Source organism: Centruroides sculpturatus, unplaced genomic scaffold (genome assembly GCF_000671375.1).
Source record: "Centruroides sculpturatus isolate CEXI.00-Female unplaced genomic scaffold, Cexi_2.0 scaffold694, whole genome shotgun sequence".
Classification (NCBI taxonomy): domain Eukaryota; kingdom Metazoa; phylum Arthropoda; class Arachnida; order Scorpiones; family Buthidae; genus Centruroides; species Centruroides sculpturatus.
Window position 1 is genome coordinate 201,499 of NW_019384906.1, and position 9,653 is coordinate 211,151.

Genomic DNA, 9,653 nt, shown 5'->3' on the forward strand with positions numbered 1-9,653 from the left:
CTTTGCTAGTGGAGCTGGACTTCCACCGCAATCCAAGCGCAAATGCAAATAGGTCATGTGACTAAAAATATTTACAGTGAGGGTTTTTACGCCCATTTTTATGCTAGTGAAGTCTCATTCTAACAATCAATGGTGTCTTGCATTCACTGTCCAAAACCTCAACTAGTAGTCATTGTAAATAGATTATATATTTCATTCTGTACTATTAATAATGTTTTTGGCTATGCTGTTCAATATCCACATCAATTCAGATGGGCTTTGGTAATAATGAGTGCTTAATTAAAGTTTTTTTTATTGTTTAAAATGCCTTTATGACAACATTATGATGAAACATTAAAATGAAAAGCTATTGATATGCAGAAGAACATAGAAACAGAGTTGCCAAACATTATTTATTTATGGCATTTGTTTTTCAAACTAGTTGTTACTTAAATAACTTAATAAAATAGTTTTCCTTCCATAAAAAAATCTTAAAACTCTGTTTAAAACTTATGGTTTTCATCTTAAAATTAAAGAAATATAGTTTGCAGGATGTTTATAAAGAAAGTCCTTCTTCAAAAATTTATTAGTCAATTATACATGTACATTAGTTGATGTTTTATGACTGCACAAGGTGTCCAGATTTTGTTTCACAATGTTCACACAGTGACTCAATATGAGTGCCCATATAACATGTCAAACTTTGATCCAGTATTCAAACTCCTGCTACACTTTGGGTAAGATGTCAGGTGTTGCTATGGCTTTTTCAATTCTCATTTGCAATTCACACAGATCACATAAAAGAAGTGGCACAAAAATTTTGTTCTTTATGTAATGCCATAAGAAAGTATTACATGGAGTTAAGCCAGGGACAATGTCATTAAGGCATTTGCAGCACTTGCAGCCAACTAGAGTAACTATACCAGGAGATTAGACTAGAGCAAAAAAAACCATCTGATATATTATTTTGCCTTACATCTGATGTACACTCTGATATAATGTGCTATAATTATTGAAGTGGAACTTCCTTTATAGACTATCTGTACTTTTTAATTGACTAAACTAAATATTTTTTTTTTAATATAGATAACTTAATTAATAAAACAAAATTTAGTAAAAGCAACACATTCAACAAATGTATTTTAGAATATAATCTGTTTTAAATGTACCTGTTGAAAAGCAGTATCTATAACATGACAAATTGTCTTGGTATTGATGTTAAAAATAATTTTATTCCAGTGGCATGTCAAGAATGGACTAGGGGAACTAAATTCCTTGAAGTAATGTCTAAATAGTATTTTTAATGCATTTGTATTTGAAACCTTTTACTTGAAAAATATGTATTATTTTTGTGTATTTTTCCCATCTGTCCTCCCCTCTTTTATGCTGAGTTCAATTCTTCCATGAACCAACCTGAATACCCCTCAGAGCTCCTTTAGTTGACTCATCAACAGGACTAGCTTGAAGACACATATTCCTGTCATACTGTTGTGTTTTGTACATGTCCAGACAGTTCTGTAATACTGTAAGAAATTTTGTTCCTTGTGCTTATTGAAAACAAAATTGCATTAGTGATTTTTGTATTTCTATTATCATAAAACACTTAAAAAGTTTTCATCTAAAGTGTGAATCTACTTAAAAGTTGATATATGTGATTAGAAAGCTTTGAATTGAACATGGAAGGGGACATGCTAGGGAAGCTGATCCCTCACAGCAAAACAAAGTGCAGTTTGAATCTGTAAATGATGCGGCTGATCTAGGAGGTGAATTGTCACAGCAGAATGAAGACAATCAACAATTTTCATGCTGTATTCTATTTTATTTTAAAAATTTCTATATTTTTAATTATTATAAAATGGTAAAAAGCTCAGTTTTGAAGGTAGAGATGGGTTTTATAAAAAAAATTGTAAATGCTAATAATGACAAAAATTATCATTAAGTCCAACCTACTTCAGATATGACATGATCCCCCTCTATCTCCCCACCCCATTGACCTTTAACCACCAGAATTTAATAGCATTAAACACCCTAACATATGAACCTCCCTGCAAAATTTTAGAAGTTTTTGACAAAAGATATATAAGTTATTAAGCTTCAAAGGTGAAAAAAATCATGCTCCCACATACCCCAACGTCCATCCATACATACAGAAAAAATCCCAAATTTTTTTGCATTTCTTGACATTTCAAAATCCTTAATCCAAAAATATAAAAATCTTGGGGTCATTTTTTGACAAAACTTCATACTTTTCTTCTGTTATGTATAACAGAGCTGGAAAAGTAAATTAATGTGCTAATAATGTGTGAATAAAATGAATTTTTTCTAGGTGTTTTTTAATTAATTATTTTTAGCTAAATGTTTTTTTAATAATCAGAAAAACAACAAAAAACCAAATAGTTTTAATAATAAAACAATGAAATTTTGGTACATGAAACCTTTGTATACATTTGTTGCCTTTTAAGTGAAAAAAATCTTTTGAATAAAGTTTGATCTGTTTACATACACTTTGGTTAAAGTTTAACCAAATTGTATGCATTTTTAAACTGCAAGACTTCAATATACTGAGTATATTGAAAAGTTCATACAAAAAAATGCAAAATACAACATGCATAAATAAACAAATACATATGTAATGTCATCTATCAGGTCAGTCCATAAGTTCATGCATATTTTTATCTACAAAAAAAGCAACAAAAAACTTTAATTAAATTTTATTTCAATCTATAATGTATTCACCATTATTTTGTACAATTTCTTGCCATCTTGATGGTAGCTTTTTAATCCCGTCTTTGTAAAATGATTTCGGTTTTGAATCAAAATATTCAGAAATAGCCTTTTTTACATTGTTCTCATCCTCAAAAGTTTTTCCTTTTAAAAAATTCTGCAAACTCCGAAAAAGATGATAATCACTGGGAGCAATATCTGGCAAATATGGTGGATGAGGTAAAATTTCCCAGTTGAAGCTTTTGAGTTGAGCAGTTGACGTTGTTGTCAGTTAGCTATTGACAGTTCATGTGGTATCCATTTTCCTAGCTTTGAAACTTTTCCGATTTGTTGTAGATGTCTATGAACAGTTCCATGGGATGAATTTAAACGTTCCGCAATTTCATCAACTGTTAAAGATGGTTCTGCTTCAACTAGTGCAGAGAGAGCATCATCATCAAAGTCAACGGGTCTTCCAGTACGAGCCTTATCCTCCACACTAAAATCATTATTTCTAAATCTTTCAAACCACTTCTGCGCAGTCCTTACACTAATTACAGTTTGATTATGAACAGTATTTAATTTTTTGGCTGCATTTGTAGCATTCTCATCACTTAAAAATAAAAAGTATAAAACATGTCTCTTATATTCATCTGTTACTTCCATTTTAACGAAAATAAACAACTGAAATGCTCCCAATTCTGAACAGTATTATATGAATGAGATCCAATTTAACACTTCAGTGTAAAAAGTATCACATTAGACTGGCATTTTTAACAGCAAAACAAGATTTTTCTCAAGGTCATAAAATATGCATAAACTTATGGACTGATCTGATATTACACAAAATAGTGGACCAGTAATTTTCAAATATGTATAATAGCAAGTACTCTCAATAAACTAAAAATTTTAATTTTAATACAGTGGCATGTTCATTTAATTTAAATTTGCTCTGAGAAAGATATCTTTAATTGTATTAAAGAAATTTAAGACAATGTATTCATATGTGTAATTTATAACATTGTTGATTCTGTGGAGGTAAATATTTTTCTCTCTGGCATTTTCGATTAACAATTATCTGATATATATGAGGAGTGACAAAGAAAATTGAATAAGTCTGATTGCTGTAAATACTTTGTTACTAAATTGTGTTGAAATATTGATGTTATTTATCTATCTATGACAATTAAAAATTGATATTAATAAATATTCCATTAAAAATTCAGTTGCAAACATTATAACAAACTGTTAATGATGGCCAATCAGACAATTTTCTTCATAATGAATGAATACGCAGACATACAATTATATCTCTAACAATATCACAGAGTTTTATTATTATTTATACCAGTAATTTTCACAAACATGGTTATTCTTATTGATATAATTTTATAATTTAAAAATATAAGATGATCTTAATTCATCTGAGGAAATTATAGAAAATAAAAATGTACCTTGGTAAATGTATCAAATTATTCATCAATTAAAAAAAATAGTTTGACCACTAAATAATTATTTCTTTTGCTGTTCAATAAGTTAAAATTTGTAAATAACTTTGAAAAATAGTAATAAGAAGTTAATGTTTTTAGATTGTATTAAAAATTTTTATTACCTAACTTCTTAATTTTTTTTTATTTGTTTATATTATCAAATGCCAAATTTTTGTAACCAGATTATTAAACTATAAAATTTTATAACTTAAAAATACAATCATTTTGGAGTTTGTTATTTTCATTTGTGTAAAAAGGTATTTCTGTACACATATATATATTTACTTATTGCAGAGCTCTCAACTTGTAATTTTGAAAAAAAGCTGGTATCATAGCCAAAAAAAGCTAGCATTTGCCCACAAAACCAACAGTCAAAATTTGAATCAAAATCCAATGGTTTTGACAATTTGGATGAGATTCTCTAATGCAAGGCATACAGAAATGATAATCTTATTTAACATTTTATTTTATCACATCCATCTTATACTTTTCATTTTGCACTTGTTATACTAATTCAGTAGTGTAGAACTGCAATTCCCAAATATAAGGTCCAAACCACAAATTGGGTCACCAATTCTTATACAGTTGTTTATACACTTTTCATAAACATTTTCCTTGTTTAAAAATATAGACAATACTTGACTGTCAGTCACAATCAACAAAGTTAGCGGATGTTTCTTAACAATATTATAATATATGAAAAAACAAAACTTATTGCAGAATTTTTAAAATATGGATTTCCATATAGCAAGGTTTATGGCAAGCATTTTTTTGTATAATTTGCAGCAAAACTTTTGCAAGTTCAAGCTGTCAAAGATGGAAACAAATCATCCAATATGTATAAAAAAAAAATAGATGATTTTTTCAAAAAATATAGCTCCCTAAAATGAAGCCAACAAGTGCTGAACATAACAGACACTCTCAAAAAGTTAATTGTCTGCATAAAAAATGGATTGTTGAGAGCTTTGACATTGTAACATGGTTGATTTCTCAATTGTCTTGTTTTTTAACGTAAAAATTCTAATTTGCTTTGAATAATGAGCATGAGTGACTTTATTAAATTAAACAAGATCATTCAAAACTTCTTCTTCCAAGAACGTCAGTCTATGAGGCGTTAAATATACTTGAAATTATTTTAATTTACGAGCGCTTTCGACGTAAATAAGCACGTCGAAAGCGCTCGTGGCAGAATGGATTTCGTTTACCCATTGCCTCACGACCATGTCTGCGACGAACCTTATGTAATGATAGGGATGCTATTTCCACCCTGGAAAAATCTGGTGTATACTCCGTTCTCCTGCAGAATCCAATATCAGGACTATGCACCAATTATATAGGAGCGACTACGAGAATGCTGGCTGCTCGCATATCTGAACACCAACGTTCGGTGGCACTTGGCAATTGTGACACGGAACTTTCCAAATTGGTGATACAACACCACCACGTAGCGCTTTGGAATCGAGTGGAAATACTCAAACGCTGTGATGAAGGGAACTTGATATACATTTGGGAGGCCCTCCTCACAAAACTGCTCTCCCCGTGCAACACCCCTACCCTCGATTTACCGGACGTCTGGATTAATTTATTCAGGCGGTTAAAAAACCAACAATAATTTTGCATTCTCTTCCCGCACCTCCTACATGATTCAAAGCACATACATGTCGGCCCCTTTATGTGCGTCTTTTTACGTGTGTTATGTATTTTAAATTATGTCCCGCGCTTTAATATTTAAAATTTAAATTTTAACATAAACTTGCACTTGTGGATCTATTCCGATCGGTTTCTATGCTGTCTATGTTAAGGCGCATGCGTGCCAAAAATTTTATACGTATTTACAAAGTGTTTTAATTTAAATTCTAAAAATTTAATTGTTCTTAATAGACATCTAATTGGCTCTCATGTTATGCATGTTAAGGTGCACGTGCGCCAATTTTTCGCGTTCACATAATAATTAATAGCCACTCCAATCGATGTTTATTTGTTTTAAAACGCATGCGCACCAATTTTAAATGTTTAATTCTAAATATTTAAATTTAAAATCTCTTTTTTGTATGTTCAAAAACGGCTAGTATCGTTAATGTTTTAAATTTAAATGTATGGTTCGAATTCTTTATTCGAATTTAATTTTACCTGAAGACGACGTGCTTATTTACGTCGAAAGCGCTCGTAAATTAAAAATAATTTCAAGTATATTTAACGCCTCATAGACTGACGTTCTTGGAAGAAGAAGTTTTGATTGACATAAGTTGGCGTGACATCCAACCCGTGAACTTAATACACCTAAACAAGATCATATTACTTATCAATGTTTTTAAGAATATGTTTATTGTAATTACAACAATCTTAATCATTTAATCTTTGGACATGGAGCATTTGGATTCTGGCCTTGATAAAACATTTTTAATAATGAAATAGAGTAATCTTCCATAACTCCTTTAATTATTTCAGTCTTAGGATTATTTTGAACGTTGATTACAGATCCACATCCACCGAACCTTTGATTATCACATCCGTATATAATTTTTTTTACGCCTAAATTCTGCAAAGCTGCAGCACACATAATGCAAGGTTCAACAGTAACATATACTGAACATTCTCTAAAAATTTCATATCGTTCTTCTTTTGTAGTTCGACAATATTCCAATACTTGGTCTATACAATTAAATTCAGCATGTCTAACCGCAGATTTAGTTTCATTGACCGAATTTTTTCCCGAAGCTATAATTTTTCCATTTATCACAAAAACACAGCCTACTGGTACTTCTCCTACGTCAAGAGCAACTTTTGCTAATTCGAATGCACGATTCATATATAAATTAGTCTCATCATTATCGTGCGTATTTTGCATCTTAACGATAGTGACTACTTTACTTCGATAATCGATATATTACATTTCAACGAAATCAATTAAAAACATTAAAGGTGAAAATTATTTTTTTTCTATAAGTACGCCACGTGGTCAGCAGTATACTCAGAGAGACAGAGACCTCTAGTGTTAGTAAATATTCAATAACTGATATATTTCGTATAATAAATATTGGTTATTTTTATTTGATTGAGATATATAATGTAGTGTTGAAATATTTTTAATATATAAAATTATCAGAAAAAATAGCCATTTTATTAATATTATTAAGAGAGCTTCCTCCTCTTTCTGTCCATCATCGGTTCAGCAAGGCCCGCAATGGGGGCAGCGAGACATTTTTCATTATAAAATTTATAAATTAGATTTTACAATAAAAAATATAAATTCAAAAATGGTAATCCGAAGACTTTGTAGTTACGATATTTTAAAGTATTTGGAAGTTAATTAACGATTAAAATTTTGATTTATGTAATAGAAATATGAAAATTTATAGGAAGATGAAATTATTAGTTATTTTATAGTCTTGTCAAGTGGCTAACACCAATAAACGTTTTTTTTTTTAAAGAGATTAACTTGAATCTTTTTGGTGAATCCTTTAGCATGTTTTTTTTTTTAAACTCTTTTCGTCTTTTGGGCACACTAAAAGGCCACTTTTATTAAGCCCATTGAGGACCTGCTGGGTTCAGCCAGCAGGTCCTCAATGGAGCGGCGGGTAGTGAGGGACGGGGCAGACATATCCGGACACGTTGATTGATTTGATTGTGAAGACATGTTGGTACATTGAATATGTGAGAATCTACATACAGTAGAACCTCGATTATCCGCCCCCGATCAACCGACCCCTCGGTTAACCGACCGTCCTAGTCGGCAAATTTCAAATGTCCGCTAGTGATGTGGCGCTACAATATTTGGCTATGTCTTGGCTACTTTAATATTATTTTTACGTGTTTTAGCTGGCAACACTCATTCGACCATGAAAGGGAGCCAGTATTTAAACGAAGCTTAATTTTCTAATTTTTAACGATACAATAGCGACGATTATTATTTTAAAAAATTTTTGTTAGGCTTAACATCGATGAAAATTCAACGCAAAATAGGTTAATAGCGATATACTAATATACTAATTACATGGGATATAATAATATACTACACTAATAATGGATTTTTTCATACTTTTCGGTTATCCGACTTTTCAATTATCCGACCAACCCCAGTCCCCAATTAGGGCGGATAATCGAGGTTCTGCTGTATAAGCGGGCAGGGTCTGAACATTCCAGACACAAAAAGGACGAGGAGAGACGATCGTTTGATAGTGAGACAATCACGAACAGTTGTGATAGCGTCTTTGTTCACTATCCAGAGACAGATGGAAGCCTCGCTACAGAACCTCTTTTCTCGTACAGTACTGTACTTTATAATGTAGAAGGCAGCCGAATACAGAATAAGGTTAAAAATTGCAGCAGATTTTCTTACTTATGTTTAGAGCAAGAGTCACCAAACTTTTTTCACAGCGGGCCAAATAACAGAGAATGACGAGGACGGGCCGCATAACCATTTTGTTTAATACAACATACTGAATACACAAAAAATAAAGACAATCAGTATTTATTTGCCAATACACAAACATGATCGCTGCAGCAAGCTCGTAATCGCTTTTGTTAGAAACTTCATTGCAGATACTTACACAAAAAGCGCTCTGAGTCTCACAAAGTCGCCGAATTTTTTATTTTTCTGTTTTTTTGTGGCACAGTTTGCTGGCGGGCCATAGTTTGGTGACCCCGGAATACAGCAATTTTAACGTAACACTTAGGTGAATTGTCCGGGGAAATGTGTCTCTTGGAAGGGCAACTGAGTCACTATTTAAGTATTAAACATGTTAAGAACATCGAAAAAGTCCGAGCAGCCAGCCTGTCGCTGGACGCGTACCTGGAACATGCTATTAATGTGGCCTCGCACTCTGAGGGACCCGGGATCGATCCGGATGGGTTGAAAAACTCCAGAAATTTTTCAGGTGGTGATCCGTCTGGATATGTCGAATCCCGTCCCTCATTATCCAGCCATCCCATTGTGGACCTGGCCGAATCCATAATGGGCTTGCTAAAAGAGTCCCTCTTAGTGCCCACAGGGAGAAAAGAGTTGATCCCTGGCATATGGTAAATGTTTTTAGAGAAATCTCTCTCTCCAGCTTAATTAATGAAATAATAATGTTTAAATATTTCGTAACGAATTTAAAAATGCCTTATATGTTGTTTTTTCTTTATAACTATTTCTGCTCTACAGGCACATTTAGCAAGCACATTATGGTTTCGGTTAGGCCCACAATGGGACGGCCAGGTAGTTATCGGGATGGGTCCCCGAACTGTAGGCTGTCATCATAATCGCTCGGCCATCCGGCTTGAAGCAATGGAATTGATATAAATTTTTTAAATTCAAAAATGTTAAAACGTAAATGATGATTTATAAAACTTGACATAAATTCAATTCATTTTTTCTAAAACTAAAAAATATATGCATCAATATTTATAAATATATTGTAAATGCATATATTTTTTAGTTTAAATGAGCAGTTAAATATAAAAAAAATATATATTGAAATTTAAATCAGAAAAATAAAT

General features: G+C 31.8%; 1 protein-coding gene across 1 annotated transcript; it reads right to left on the reverse strand.

The window, feature by feature from the left end:
* Window positions 1-6,373: 6,373 nt before the first annotated feature.
* LOC111631568 (tRNA-specific adenosine deaminase 2-like) lies at window positions 6,374-7,150 on the reverse strand. The gene has a single exon (XM_023375834.1). The coding sequence runs from the start codon at window positions 7,018-7,020 to the stop codon at window positions 6,520-6,522; it is 501 nt and encodes a 166-aa protein (XP_023231602.1). The 5' UTR covers window positions 7,021-7,150; the 3' UTR covers window positions 6,374-6,519.
* Window positions 7,151-9,653: the final 2,503 nt, after the last annotated feature.

Excerpts from the sequence above, each read along its gene's own strand:
- LOC111631568 (XM_023375834.1), bottom strand. The coding sequence starts at position 7,020 with ATGCAAAATACGCACGATAATGATGAGACTAATTTATATATGAATCGT.